Raw genomic sequence first — 15,853 nt, 5'->3', positions numbered from 1 at the left:
CGCTTCTTTTCCCCGGCGAAACCCCGGCAGCGGCGTTTGGCCGCATTTTTTGAGTCCCACACGTTCATCCTCACCCCGCCCTTCATCCCGCCCGGGCTCGGCCCCGTCCTCCTCGCATCCCGGAGGGGCCACAGGGACGGAGGGAGGATGGAGAAGCGGGGGGGGACACCGCTACCGGACGGAGCAAAGGATGGGGGGGGGTGTCAGGGGGTGCGGGATGGGATGGGAGCCCCAAACTCCACCGCGCTTCCCACCGCACCTCCCTCCCTCCACCCGCTGCTTCCCAGTGACGGCCCCTCTTTGGGGGGGAGGGGTGTCCCCAGCCCCTCTTTGTGCCTGGGGGGGTCTCCCCAACTCTTCTTTAGGGGCTGTCCCTCCAGCCCTTCCCTCCAGGGTCCTCCTGTCACGGGAAAGATGCCCAAAAGGGCACCCAAGGAAGGTGCCCAGCCCTTCTCTGAGCGATTCCCACCTGGATTTGGCCCCCAAAGGAAAAGCTGGGGGCAAGGGAGAGAGACAGGAGACCCCCTCGCTTTTTTTTTCTCCCCACAGAAATAAAATGACCCCCTAAACGACTTTGTCCCCTTCCATCAAACCTGAGATCTAAGGTCCAAGCAAAAGGTGGGGCTTCAGGTTCTCCCCCTGCTTTTATTTCACCGCGCTATTCGGCCGGTCCCACTCGGGCCCTGGTTGAGGAGCTTCTGGGGAAAAAAAAAAAAAAGAAAGAAAAAAAGTGACCAGCCAATAACTTTTTTTTTTTTTTCCCTTGTTTGTTTGTTTGTTCTTTTTCATGTAAACCGTGCAATCTGGGCGAGCAGGAGAGATTCCAGCCACCACGTGGGAAATGTGTGGTAGCACAGAGCCCGGTGGTTGCTCCATCGCGTCGTGCAGCGCCTTCACCTCCAGGTCCTCAAGGTTAGTCTCACCTTGCTGGAGCCCAACCATCATTTTATTTGTTATTTTTTTTTTTTTTTAGGTCTAAAACCTGAGGTTTAAAAAACTAAGAGTGAATATATTCTACATTGTATTCAAACTTGCAGTCCTTCATTTTCTCTCTCCTTGTGGCATAGCAAAACGATAAAATAAGAAATTGAAAAGATAACATCGAGAATACTTAGTGTCATAAACAGGGAAATGGAATGAAATCTCAGCGGATTTTCAGCAAATAATTATTGCAGAGGTTTGTTTTTTTTTTTTTTTTTTTTTTTTTTTTTTTAGGCTTCTCAGGGCCATCCAGGTGGAGTTTGCTTGTTCTGGGGTGTGCATTCCTGCATCTTTGTTTTCCTGGTTCCTGAGGCCACCATCAGCCTCCTTATGTAAGGACTTGTGTTATATAAACTCCATTCTTCAAGGAACAGTCATTAACCTACTACTGGGTATTGAAAATACCAAAATACTGTCACACAATTAAAATCACTAAATGGTGTCCTCAAATTAGAGCACAGATTGCATTGCAGATTTTTTTTTTTTTTTTTTTTCCCCAATTAAACCACACACATGAAACATTTGATAAACCGGGCACTTCATGCAAAAGAGCAGCAACAAAAAGAGCAGGGACGCCACAACCCTGCCCGACCCATCAGGGTTCCCTCCTCAACAGCCCTGGGCTGCTTTCTCTTCTGGATGAGTTATTGGAGGTGGGTCCTACCCAGACCTGGGTGGGGGTGATGCAGGGACAATGCAGCTGGTTACTCTGCCAGTTGTAGAAAACACAGGCTTTTTTAAAGTAACAGCTAAATAAAAAATAAATAAATAAAAAAAAAATCACAGGAGAGACCAGGCGATGTGAAGACAAGTGGGAAGGGATTTTGTGCAGCTGAAGTCATGCCTGGCCACCAGCCACCATTCCCCATCTCCCACCCGTCCCCAGGCTGGGCCAGCTCTCAGCTGGGCTTCAGACACACTGGGGTGTAAGCTGGGTTTCTCAGCCTACCTCTGGAGGAGCCCTCTTCCCTCATTGTCCTTCTGGAGCAGAAGTCCTGGTTGATGGGGGACACCAAACATCACTGCTGGGATCATCTTGTTCTCTGTGTGCCACAGTCCTGGTTGTACCTCACGGTCTTCACCTCCTGCCTCCAGATACAGGGTGGTGGAGCGGCCTGATGGCCAACAAACTTCATCCCAGTCTGGGCACAACAGCAAGAGGGTCCTCTCTTGTGCCCACAGCATGGCCCAGAGCACAGGTTTTACTAAATCTGATGGGCTCACAGGGCTGCAAACGGGGAGAGCAGCCATGAAATTAACACAGTCTTCATTAAACCCAGTCACCGCACACAACGTTTGAGTCAATGATCTTCAGCACTCAATTACACCAGCAATTCCTTCTCCTCTCTCCACCTTCATCCTCCCTCCGTGGGCAGGAGCACCAAGTGACCCCTGCCATTCTGCAGCCAGGAGCATCTCACACTTCCTTCACTGCAGCGTCACCCAAACCAGGTTCCTCATTGCTCTTCCTGGCCCATTCTCAACATGGCCAGACCTGGCTGGACCTTGAAAAGCTCCTCTTGCCCCATCCTCCTGACCCCACCACATCTAGGTGTGCTCCCCTGACTTGAGTTTTTCCAAGAAGCAGCTCTTCACAGCAACCCGTGGTGGAAACATGGAGCTCTGCAGGGCCAAGGCAGGGATCAGACCGGAGACAAACCTGGGCAAACACAAAGAGGCTGCCTGTTCCTGCAGAAACAAACCACCAGCAACATTTCTGTCCCATTCGGGACGAGCACACGCTGAACTCTTGGCCGCTCGCAGCCCGATTAGCTGGAGAAGCAAGAACCACCTGAGGCCATGCCTGGTGTTCAGCCAGTCTGGCCTTTCGTCTGCGTGTCTGGGGGAAATAAGGCCAAGAAGTTTCTCTGGCGACTTCCAGCTGATGAAAAGAGGCAGCAGGGACTGGCTGTGTTTTAGCAAAGTGACATTATACTTGTAGGAGCCAGGGTTGTCTTTCTAATGTAGGTGCGAAGGGATGCTTAGACAGTTCAGGGTTACCACCACAATGGTTTTGCTAAATTTATTCCTAACCACTTTAATATTGCTAGAATTAAGCTCATCCTTTTTGACAACAAGCATCTGCATCACCTATGATGACCCGTGACCCTGTCAACCTCAACTCTCACCTTGTACTGTCACCAGCACCCTCACCCAGACGAGTCCATCATCTGCAAAACAAGAGCTCAGCAACATCAGGCCAGTCCCCAACCAAGTGACCCCTGCCTTTGCCTTTCTTCTAGCCCAACCCTGCTGCGTGACACGGTACCGTCACCCAGCCTCCTTCAGTTCCCAGCCCTTGAGGGCTTATAAAGTATCTTTTAACCCCCAGCACTACTGGCTAAGATGGCAAAAAAGACCACAGTGCTCTGTATGGGGGCCACCTCGGATATTTTTTGCCCTGTGAATACGTAGCCCCAGGTAATATTATCACAAGCCACGTTCACAGGAACTGACTCCCTCTGCTTTCCTCCTGAAGGAACCTCAGCTGACGTTCCACAGTGCTCACACAAGTCAATTTATGGAGGAGTCTAACAACAACCAGAGCTAGCATTTCTCTCTTTTTTTTTTCTTCCACAAGAGCCCACTCAGCTGTCCCACACCCTCCCTGTACTCCACTCACGTTTTTATTCCCCTGTTTTATTACTCCTGTGCTGGCACAAGCGTTTGTGTTTGTTGATACCTCCTCCTAAGCTCCTACATGTACGAGGAACAGAAGTTGAAGCTGGCTAATCTGCCTAGCAACAAATCCATTCGGCTGCTGCAGTGGGGAAATCTAGAGAGGATCATTGATCTGCGCACGGTCGGATCCAGCAGTACCAAAACCCAGCGAAAAAACCCTCTTTTCCACCAAACAGGGTCCGATCGCATTATCTGTGTCACTTGGTGCACTGACCCTTAGAGGCAAGAGAAGGAACCCAACAAGAGAGAGAACTTCAGGGACAAGACACCAGCAGTGCTTTTGTTTACAGAAACCTATTTGAAAGACGTGCTGGTGTCTCTGACAGGAAGAAGAATGTTCACGAATGTTACGAAGGTCTTAAGCCAGACCAGGAACACAGAAAACGGCCCCAAAAATCAGAAATGACTCTTGTGAAATGAAAACAGACTGGAAACTAGAAGCGAACAGGGCTCAGCTGCTCTGTGCCCTACAGACAGGGTCTGCCAATGGCTGAGAGGGGAGAGAAGGAAACCTCAAGAAGTTCTTGGCAAAAAAAGCACTTCAATAGGTGCTGTTCTTTAATCAATAATTTCTTTCCTAGAAAGAAATATTTGTGTGTGTATAAACAAGTGTATCTCTCAAACAAGACTAGAACCCCACAAAATTCCTGTATAAACTGTGCTTCACTGTGGGTTTCAATGCAAATGAAGCACACAAAGTATATAAATGCATACATTTTTCGCTAATCTTTGAGTTAAATGAGAAGTAACGTGTCAGAAGTAAGAACAGCTTTAGCTAAAGAACAAGAAACTGTTTTGCTCACAGAGATCTGAAGTGGTTTGAACGGGACTGTGGATCACTCAGAATAATTGCCTGTCCATCCTGGTCATCCATCCGTCCATCCATCATCCATCCATCCAGTCAAATGTCCTCCCGCACACTGGTAAACAAACAAATGAGAAGCTCCCAGCTCCCAGAGCTGCTTTTCCTTATGAAGAGAAGAGTTAGGGTGGAAAGAAGAATTCTGCAATATCCTACGTACTATATCATGGTTTTAGACCAAGGCTTCCCATTCCAGTTGAAGAGGTGCAGTGAATTGAATTTCTACTAATTAATCCATTCCTAGGACCACAGCAACCAGAATTCTCTGCCAAATTCGCACACAAAAAGTATAATCTTTATGTAATAAAAAGGACACTGCTGTAAATCTCCACATATGCACAAACACAGGCTAAAACATCCTGTTTGGGTTTTTACTGCCTTCCTATGAAACAGCAACACGGAGCTCTGTTTAGGATGAATCAAATTGAAAGTAGGAAACAATTTTCAAACAGCCTCCAAGTTTCTCCCTGCCACAGAGCAGACCTTGGCACTGACACTGCGAAGGGAAGGAAAACTCTGCTCAAAATACCCTGTACTTGCTTGAAATGTCTTTTTAAAGAGCTCAAGGAAAGCAGTGCAGTCCTTACAGAATCCTCTTCTTCCTTTGGCTGTAAATATCCCCATGGTAACAAGCGATGGTATCAGACAGACAAATGAGCAGAAGCAGGGGAGGCTGAATGAAATCCTTCAAATACTGAGTTCTCCAGAAACAAAAATGGGACAGGACAAGCACATCAGAAGACAAACCTCATCACAACTGCTGCTTGATCCCCCCATCCCCGAATTGTCCTGATCTACACATTCATTTGCCACAAAATTTTTTGCTTTAAGTATTTTTAACAGAGAAGAAAACCAGCCCAGGTAACTCAGGGATATTAAACATTCCTGGGACCCGAGTAGGATGCAATGACCCATTTGGACCCCGTCCAGGACACAGATGGAGCTGGCAGAGGTCTCCCTTCTCCCCACAAGGCAGTCGCGACCACAGCCAACCCCCAGGTCCCAGGAGGAGAGAGAGGGGCCTGACCCAACAGACTGCAAGATCTGCAACGGCAAAGAAGTGTTTTCAGACCTGGATTTGCAGTTTTTGGGTGTGGAGCTGATGCCTTTTACCACACACAGGTGTGTTCACTACAACAGGTGAAGCAGCACTGCTGGATGACTGACTGCACACACAGCCTGAGTTCTCTGCATAGATGGGCAGTGCTGCCCTAAATTGAGAGGAAGCACTCAGCACTATCCTCCTGCATGTGCAAAATGACTGAAATTAAGGAAAAATTAGGTGATTCACGTAAGCTGTGAGAGGTCAGTGATAGAGAGAGAAACCAGCTCAAACCCCATTCCGTGTTACCTTACCTCACATGATGTTTAGAAAGTTGTCCTGTATTAAAGAGCACAGACTTCTTTTGCTGTTAAAGGTTCAACAAAATGACTTTAAGATCTCCTCGTGCCTATAAGCAGCAACACTTTCACCATTCGCATTTCAAATGTCTAATAATTTAGTTTGTTTTCACTTTTAACTTCTATCAGTTAGAACAAACAGAAGTCTGAGCTTTTGCTCTGTTTGTATACAACTACTCAATTTATGGGCTTTAAGCCGTGACAAGCATGTTTATTATTGCTGCATGGGAGGAAAATGCTTCTATTCAAGAGATACTTCAGTTAAAAAAAAAAAAAAAAAAAGCTTTACACTATTTCTATTGACAGTGGAATTTGCTGTTTCTCCCCCATCTTCCTTATAGAAGACATACATCCCAGCTGGCCCCCACTCCTACGGTTACAGCCTCCCAGTCTTATTAATCTCACACATGATAATTCAAAAGCAATTAAGATCCCAAAAGATTTCCTGGTAGTGCCCCAATTCATGCAGAGAAAGCAGGTCTTCCGTTCAACAGCGGATCGAAAAATCATTATGAGCTGCCCAGACACACAGCTCAGGTCTCTCAATTCCTACCAAGACCTTCTCACTGTCACTCCCCTCTCCAAGACCCTTTGGATGAACGACCATTCCTGTTCTACTACACACAGTTTGTGTTTTACCTTGCAGAGAACAGCTAAACTCACTCAGCTTCTGTTTTGAAGACAGACAAACTTACAGGTTTTTTTTCATTTTTATTGGATGCTTCCAACTTTATATCTAATAATATACAGATACTCGTTTTTCATTGTTCCATTCATATCCTCACGTAGTTCAGCCATTCTGTCACATTAAAATAAAAAAAAAAAAGAAAAAGCACAACTGAAATAAAATAAATTTGTAAGCTGGAAAAATACATTATAAACTTATATTCAAGAAACATTCTCTTTATAATTAAAGACCTACTTGTAATAAGTAGGATTTAAAGAAAAAACTTGATTTTCATTTTTAAATAGGTGGCCTTTGTGTATACTTTTATCATCTCATATGTACAACCCCAACCAGTATCTCTGCCTACCTGTGACAGAATACCTGAAACAAAACAAAAAGACACCAAAAAGGAGTTTTTAAACAAAAAAAAGATCAATATTCATTTTCCAGGAAAATACAGTATAATTGGAACTTTAAACACATGCTTCCCTCATCTGTATTAAGGCCTAAGAGACAGATGTGCTTTAATAAAAGCAGACAGTATGAAGAAAAGTCCTTCCACTTTTCTCTTCAAATTCCTGTAACAGCTCATCTATTTCATTTTCCATGTCTTCTGTGTGCTGTATCTAGAAGAGGAAAAAAAAAAATACTAAGCAACCAGACTCCAAGGATACCATGTAGTTTAGAAAACTGTAATAATTCCAGGCTTTTGGCTTACTGGGAAATCTAACCCAGCAGGCTGGATGAAACACTGGGTGCTTTACTGAGATTCCCAGCATTCCCAAACATGTATCTATTTTGTACCATGTTTATCTGCATATCCTTCCTCCTCCAACCCACTGAACTGGCACTTAACTAGTACTTTGTTGAGTAGGCAACATCCAGCCTCGCTAGGTACCGAATGGAAGCTTCGGAATAGCTACAGGCACACTGAACAGATGGCTGAAATTTCAAGTCCTTGAACCCTCTTTGGCTTTCTGAATCTGGAAAGGATTTCAGACCAGAATAGATCACACAGGCTGGAGTAAAAAAAATTAAAAAAAAAAAGCCTGTTGCCGCACTGGAATAGGTGAACTCATCAATTTGCAGAAGGAAAGAGGAAAGGGAACCTTCCTCTCTTCTCTCCACTGTTTGAGTGCAGCTGATTTCAGTCGTGCTTCAAGAGCTACAGCCCCTGATTGTGGATGGCAGAGGGCACACATCATGCACACAACAGGGTGGTGCCATTAAATACACCTACATAGGATCTTCTTCAAATGCATCATGGTCCAGAGTGCAACCTGATGTTTAAATCCCACGTATTACAACTGCTTTTGAAATGGATGTTTCTGCCATAAACAGTGTTCTGAGTATAGGCTGAACACATGTAACTGTTTTGTGTGGTGCTTTGCAAAACTGCTTTTCATGTAAGTTATCAACACATTGGGTTTGAGCACACAGACCCAGAGCCTACTTTGGAAACAGTGAACTCGGCTACAACTCATCTGTTTGCACAACAGCTCCAAAAATCACCACAAGAATTTGGAAACTTGTGTCTCACCACGGATTTTACTTAAAACAACTTTTGCTACGTGCAGGACGTTGAAGGAGAAGTGAGCAAACCCCAACCCCTGTGCAGTTGGCAGGGTCCAGGCACCCACAGGCAATGAGCCCCCTCTACTTACACACTGGCAGAGCTCACAGATGAGGAAAGCACCTAGGGTGGCCTCCTCGTGGTTATCCTGAATGTCCACATTGATCACATGTACTGGCTGACACGTCTCCTGCTCTCTGGAATTTAAATCTAGTTGAAAACAAAACACACAGAACAGGAAAACTTTGGGTGGAATGGTATATTTTACACAGAACATACATAAGATTTAAAGAAAATACATAGACATTGTCAAACTCTGCCTTCTCCAAACTCAGGTTTGGAAAATTGTTTATTTAATATGGTCTTGAATAGTAATTCCTCTTAGTTCAAAAATGAGAGATGGATTCTAGAAACAAAAGAATTGAGGTTTGTGGAAGGGTCATGACAGCTTATTTGCTGGTCAAGAAAAGTTACTGCCCACCTTGCTCTGACAGTCGTTAAAGAGTGATATCAAGATTCTCAAAAGTCAAAAATGATTTTGGGCTTCCTCACCTGAAGAGCTTTAATTGCTTGTTTTTCAAAAAAGCACTGCACATCCAACACTCTGAAAACTAAACTGCAAGGTGAACTCCTACAAGTTAAGGACTGACAAGTCACATTAGACAATTCTAGCTGTAATGTGTTTCACTTATTAACAAGGGGCTAAGGGGGGAAAAATAAAACATCCTTTTCCTGCTAATCCTCCCATGTATTACTGTTACACCTCTCTAACATAACCTTCCACACTGTTTTTAAGCTACAGCTTGTTCTCTCTTAATCCCATTCTGCAACTTCATTTGGGCAAACCTGTTGAAGGTTTTTTTGAAGTGTCAGTTTTCACATCTAGAGACGTTTGGTGGGTCTCAAAGCCTTCCTCCTTTCATTGGTGAATTGTGAAGGGCGTTACCATGAAGTTAAGAGAGATGCACAACTGGAAAATTAGCCAGTGCTTGCTCTTCACGTCCCTTCCTCAGGATTCTCAACTAAAACTAGAGAGAAAGCTGCTTTCTGTGTGAGACACACTGAACCTGCTGAAGATCCATTCAAGCACCAGGGCAGTTGCTCTTAGAACTTACCAATAAACTTCAAACACTTCACATAAAGATTCATAACAGTAATCGCTCAGCTTGCAGGAACCTGAACGTATTGTGCTGGGTTTGAGCACACAGACCCAGAGCCTACTTTGGAAACAGTGAACTCGGCTACAACTCATCTGTTTGCACAACAGCTCCAAAAATCACCACAAGAATTTGGAAACTTGTGTCTCACCACGGATTTTACTTAAAACAACTTTTGCTACGTGCAGGACGTTGAAGGAGAAGTGAGCAAACCCCAACCCCTGTGCAGTTGGCAGGGTCCAGGCACCCACAGGCAATGAGCCCCCTCTACTTACACACTGGCAGAGCTCACAGATGAGGAAAGCACCTAGGGTGGCCTCCTCGTGGTTATCCTGAATGTCCACATTGATCACATGTACTGGCTGACACGTCTCCTGCTCTCTGGAATTTAAATCTAGTTGAAAACAAAACACACAGAACAGGAAAACTTTGGGTGGAATGGTATATTTTACACAGAACGTACATAAGATTTAAAGAAAATACATAGACATTGTCCAACTCTGCCTTCTCCAAACTCATGTTTGGAAAATTGTTTATTTAATGTGGTCTTGAACAGTAATTCCTCTTAGTTCAAAAATGAGAGATGAGTTCTGGAAACAAAAGAATTGAGTTTTGTGGAAGGGTCATGACACCTTATTTGCTGGTCAAGAAAATTTACTGCCCACCTTGCTCTGACAGTCGTTAAAGAGTGATATCAAGATTCTCAAAAGTCAAAAATGATTTTGGGCTTCCTCACCTGAAGAGCTTTAATTGCTTGTTTTTCAAAAAAGCACTGCACATCCAACACTCTGAAAACTAAACTGCAAGGTGAACTCCTACAAGTTAAGGACTGACAAGTCACATTAGACAATTCTAGCTGTAATGTGTTTCACTTATTAACAAGGGGCTAAGGGGGGAAAAATAAAACATCCTTTTCCTGCTAATCCTCCCATGTATTACTGTTACACCTCTCTAACATAACCTTCCACACTGTTTTTAAGCTACAGCTTGTTCTCTCTTAATCCCATTCTGCAACTTCATTTGGGCAAACCTGTTGAAGGTTTTTTTGAAGTGTCAGTAAGCACTACACATCCAACACTCTGAAAACTAAACTGCAAGGTGAACTCCTACAAGTTAAGGACTGACAGTCACATTAGACAATTCTAGCTTTAATGTGTTTCACTTATTAACAAGGGGCTAAGGGGGAAAAATAAAACATTTTCCTGCTAATCATAATTACCGTTACGCCTCTCTAACAAAACCTTCCACACTATATTTTAAGCTACAGCTTGTTCTCTCCTAACCCCATTCTGCAACGTCATTTGGGCAAACCTGTTGAGGCCTTCATTTTGAAGTGTCAGCTTTCACATCTAGAGACGTTTGGTGGGTCTCAAAGCCTTCCTCCTTTCATTGGTGAATTGTGAAGGGCATCACCATGAACTTAAGAGAGATGCACAACTGGAAAATGAGCCAGTGCTTGCTCTTCACGTCCCTTCCTCAGGATTCTCCTAAAACTAGAGTTTAGGAGAATCCTCAGGATTCTCACCTAAAACTAGAGTGAAAGCTGCTTTCTGTGTGAGACACGCTGAACCTGCTGAAGATCCATTCAAGCACCAGGGCAGTTGCTCTCAGAACTTACCAATAAACTTCAAACACTTCACTTAAAGATTCATAACAGTAATTTCTCAGCTTGCAGGAACCTGAACATATTGTGCACTGTATTGCTCCATATTCAGTAAAATTACTGAAAAGCTAATTGGTTCTGTTTTCCCTCAAACCAGGACAATGACTTGTGGCATGACCATTGAGGACTGAAAAGGCAGGGCAACAGCCTTTCAACTGTTGTGTATGAGAGTAATTCATACACTGGCTGGTCTTTCAAGGTAAAGCAAAGACCTTAGACCCCAGACCAGCCTGTATCCAGCATTCCCACAGGGAGGGTTCCCAACCCAGGAGCTCACTGAGTCATTCCCCAAACCCCACGACTTGGGGTGAGCTCACACTGAGCTCACTGCACTGTGTTCACACAGAACCCAGTCCCCAGCTGAGATCCTTCTGGCATCTCTCACTGACTCATTTGAGGGCAAAGCCACAGCATGTTTTCAAGTGTGCTAACCACGCTCCAGAACAGTTTCTCCACCTGGAACAGGAGGTACTTATTGTGGATAAACTGCTTGGTAGGGCACAGGAAGTCTTCTGCAGACAAGGGAAGGGAAGCTGCATAAGGAAGAAGGCTTAGACTTAGTTTCTCCATCAACCCAGGGTGAAAAAACGGTCATCACATAAAATTTGCTAGTTTTCGAGATCTATGAGCATTTTCAAACCCAACACATATTTGAGTTTCTCCAAATGCTTGCGATTTCCTTATGTCAGTCCTTAAAATTGCTATGCACACACATTCTGTGTAGCTGCCCACACCAGCATCTTTTAGAACTAAGCATTCAGCCATCACTTCTTTGGTACATATAGCTTAAGTCATGGACTGGAGCTCTTGTCCCTACTGGTTCTCCTGCAGCAGGAGTCAGAGGAGACAGAGATGTTTCCAGATTTGTGAAGGACTTCAGGGAGGAGGGAGGAAAAAAGCATCCAAATTTAACTTGGTTTATCAGTTCAAGATCCTTACCTTCTACTACTTGATCATAGACTCTTTCTTCACACGTTAGGATCAAATCAAAAACGTCTTTGCAGTTCTGGAATCTTTCTGGTCGTGGCTTGATTCTCTTATTTCTGTCCAACATGTGTAAAATCCCATTCTGTGTGTATCTGAAGTTGCTTGAGTTAAGTACCTTTACTTTAAGAAAAGTCATAGTTTTGAACAAATTAAATTGTTACTGTATCTTTAAAATAAGATTCTCTTTGTTTGCAAATATAAAGACCAGTGACCACTAAATGGATTCCTAAGGTGGCAGCAAGATCACCATCAGGGTAATTAATGCAGCTCCTGGTGCAATGTCCTACATTCCCTTAAGTCACTGCCCCTCACTCCAGGAGCCTCTGTCTTGAAAGTCAATCTTATGGTGTTTCTGGTGTCAACTGCACATCTGTATAAAATCCTACTCAGGCCTCAGGTTTATGCAACCAAACTTCCAAAGAAAATTAAATCTATCACAGAAGCATCATCCCTTAAAAATATCCCAAGATGTGTAAGTGGGAAATGAAGAAAAACACTGACTTTATGCCTGTCAGAACTTCAGTCACTGTGTGAAAGGAATCTGTTCTGCTGCTCGGTAGCTATATTTACGCTGGTACTGTAACCTCCAGGCTCAAATTTACACCCTGTATCCCCCCTTTCAGACAGGGTTCACTAACCCCACTGTCTTCTCAGCCTCCCGGGACGTGCAGTTTCACCAGGAGCACCCCAGGGTTGACAGTCACCCATCTGCTCAATGGACTAAAACCAAACCCCCTCTAAAGGCAAAGTTTTTCAGGTAAATTCGGAATACCAGGAAAGGTTTGAATTAAGAAAGGCTGGAAACTGATGCACCTTTTCCTTGCTTTGAAGCGGCAGTATTTTTAGCCATCTAAGTATATGTATTTTTCAATTAAAATAGCAGTAAGGATAACGGTCTACAATGTCTTGACATAACAGAAGAATTCTGAGCAAAAAAAAACTTTCCATCATTAGTAGCAAGTAAGAGATTGTGTCCTTCTTGAAAAGGCCATATATGTATCTAGCAGGTATCTTAGTTCTTTTCAGAGCACAGTCCTATCTGCTGTAGCAAGAAACCAGCAACTTTCTGTCTACCTTTCTGCAGCTGCCCTCTGGTATCTCCAGTTCTGCTGCCCCAGGTAGTCAGACCCACACCCACTAATCCACAGGTTTCAAAGTGTTCTTCAACAGTTTCCAAGCAAATGGCCTCCAAAGCTTATAAGTCTTTCAAGTGCTTAAGCTACATTAGAAATAAACCCCATCTTTCTACCTGTAGAAGTCTAATTTTTATGGAAAATATGTTCAGTGTGATGTGTCAGCATCATCTACTTGCCTAAAGAAAATTTCAGTTTTGAATCATAAACTGGATGATACGGTGTTTATCACAAATACACGTTGGCACTTCCCTCAGCCAACTGACTTCTCTTCAGGTCACCCCCAAGTCTTTTACTACTCTTCTTTCCCAAAAGATTTCTCACTATATAGTTAAAAAATTGTCCTTTACAAGCTCTCTCACAAGCAGCCCTTGTGCACCAGCACCTGCTGGTTCCTCACAGCACCCCAGTAAACTCTCCTTGGGTTTGTCATGCTTGGAGAAAATCCACTTCAGTGGAGCTATTTCAGACCCCTGCTTATTTGCAAAGCATGAAAATGATTGCAAAAGCCATTTTCAAAATACTTGTAAACATCTGGCAGCACAGCTTTGTTCCGTTTGAAGGCGAGCCCTTTCTGGGCTCTACAGTCCTCATTTCTACATCATGCAGCTCAAGGAAAAAATCCACAACATCCCACACACTTTTTTAAAAAAAAAAAAGAAAAAGCACAACTGAAATAAAATAAATTTGTAAGCTGGAAAAATACATTATAAACTTATATTCAAGAAACATTCTCTTTATAATTAAAGACCTACTTGTAATAAGTAGGATTTAAAGAAAAAACTTGATTTTAATTTTTAAATAGGTGGCCTTTGTGTATACTTTTATCATCTCATATGTACAACCCCAACCAGTATCTCTGCCTACCTGTGACAGAATACCTGAAACAAAACAAAAAGACACCGAAAAGGAGTTTTTAAACAAAAAAAAGATCAATATTCACTTTCCAGGAAAATACAGTATAATTGGAACTTTAAACACATGCTTCCCTCATCTGTATTAAGGCCTAAGAGACAGATGTGCTTTAATAAAAGCAGACAGTATGAAGAAAAGTCCTTCCACTTTTCTCTTCAAATTCCTGTAACAGCTCATCTATTTCATTTTCCATGTCTTCTGTGTGCTGTATCTAGAAGAGGAAAAAAAAAAATACTAAGCAACCAGACTCCAAGGATACCATGTAGTTTAGAAAACTGTAATAATTCCAGGCTTTTGGCTTACTGGGAAATCTAACCCAGCAGGCTGGATGAAACACTGGGTGCTTTACTGAGATTCCCAGCATTCCCAAACATGTATCTATTTTGTACCATGTTTATCTGCATATCCTTCCTCCTCCAACCCACTGAACTGGCACTTAACTAGTACTTTGTTGAGTAGGCAACATCCAGCCTCGCTAGGTACCGAATGGAAGCTTCGGAATAGCTACAGGCACACTGAACAGATGGCTGAAATTTCAAGTCCTTGAACCCTCTTTGGCTTTCTGAATCTGGAAAGGATTTCAGACCAGAATAGATCACACAGGCTGGAGTAAAAAAAATTAAAAAAAAAAAGCCTGTTGCCGCACTGGAATAGGTGAACTCATCAATTTGCAGAAGGAAAGAGGAAAGGGAACCTTCCTCTCTTCTCTCCACTGTTTGAGTGCAGCTGATTTCAGTCGTGCTTCAAGAGCTACAGCCCCTGATTGTGGATGGCAGAGGGCACACATCATGCACACAACAGGGTGGTGCCATTAAATAAACCTATATAGGATCTTCTTCAAATGCATCATGGTCCAGAGTGCAACCTGATGTTTAAATCCCACGTATTACAACTGCTTTTGAAATGGATGTTTCTGCCATAAACAGTGTTCTGAGTATAGGCTGAACACATGTAACTGTTTTGTGTGGTGCTTTGCAAAACTGCTTTTCATGTAAGTTATCAACACATTGGGTTTGAGCACACAGACCCAGAGCCTACTTTGGAAACAGTGAACTCGGCTACAACTCATCTGTTTGCACAACAGCTCCAAAAATCACCACAAGAATTTGGAAACTTGTGTCTCACCACGGATTTTACTTAAAACAACTTTTGCTACGTGCAGGACGTTGAAGGAGAAGTGAGCAAACCCCAACCCCTGCGCAGTTGGCAGGGTCCAGGCACCCACAGGCAATGAGCCCCCTCTACTTACACACTGGCAGAGCTCACAGATGAGGAAAGCACCTAGGGTGGCCTCCTCGTGGTTATCCTGAATGTCCACATTGATCACATGTACTGGCTGACACGTCTCCTGCTCTCTGGAATTTAAATCTAGTTGAAAACAAAACACACAGAACAGGAAAACTTTGGGTGGAATGGTATATTTTACACAGAACGTACATAAGATTTAAAGAAAATACATAGACATTGTCCAACTCTGCCTTCTCCAAACTCATGTTTGGAAAATTGTTTATTTAATGTGGTCTTGAACAGTAATTCCTCTTAGTTCAAAAATGAGAGATGAGTTCTGGAAACAAAAGAATTGAGTTTTGTGGAAGGGTCATGACACCTTATTTGCTGGTCAAGAAAATTTACTGCCCACCTTGCTCTGACAGTCGTTAAAGAGTGATATCAAGATTCTCAAAAGTCAAGAATGATTTTGGGCTTCCTCACCTGAAGAGCTTTAATTGCTTGTTTTTCAAAAAAGCACTACACATCCAACACTCTGAAAACTAAACTGCAAGGTGAACTCCTACAAGTTAAGGACTGACAGTCACATTAGACAATTCTAGCTT

General features: G+C 43.4%; 1 protein-coding gene and 1 long non-coding RNA gene across 2 annotated transcripts; both read right to left on the bottom strand.

Moving 5' to 3' along the window:
• Positions 1-6,617: 6,617 nt before the first annotated feature.
• On the bottom strand, positions 6,618-12,833 carry LOC106887667 (RNA polymerase II subunit A C-terminal domain phosphatase SSU72). Its single transcript, XM_014941334.1, has 3 exons — positions 11,926-12,833; positions 9,599-9,717; positions 6,618-7,219 (listed from the first exon to the last, which is right to left on the bottom strand). Exons 1-3 carry the CDS (start codon positions 12,107-12,109, stop codon positions 7,118-7,120), a joined length of 405 nt encoding a protein of 134 aa, XP_014796820.1. The 5' UTR covers positions 12,110-12,833; the 3' UTR covers positions 6,618-7,117.
• A 1,216-nt stretch (positions 12,834-14,049) lies between these two features.
• On the bottom strand, positions 14,050-15,427 carry LOC106887693. The gene is made up of 2 exons (XR_001411941.1): positions 15,271-15,427; positions 14,050-14,232 (listed from the first exon to the last, which is right to left on the bottom strand). It is a non-coding gene; the product is annotated as an uncharacterized LOC106887693 (long non-coding RNA).
• Positions 15,428-15,853: the final 426 nt, after the last annotated feature.

This window comes from Calidris pugnax, unplaced genomic scaffold (genome assembly GCF_001431845.1).
Source record: "Calidris pugnax isolate Ruff unplaced genomic scaffold, ASM143184v1 scaffold82, whole genome shotgun sequence".
Classification (NCBI taxonomy): Eukaryota; Metazoa; Chordata; class Aves; order Charadriiformes; family Scolopacidae; genus Calidris; species Calidris pugnax.
The sequence above is the reverse complement of the archived record's forward strand: the minus strand, read 5'-3'. Positions and strand labels throughout refer to the sequence as shown.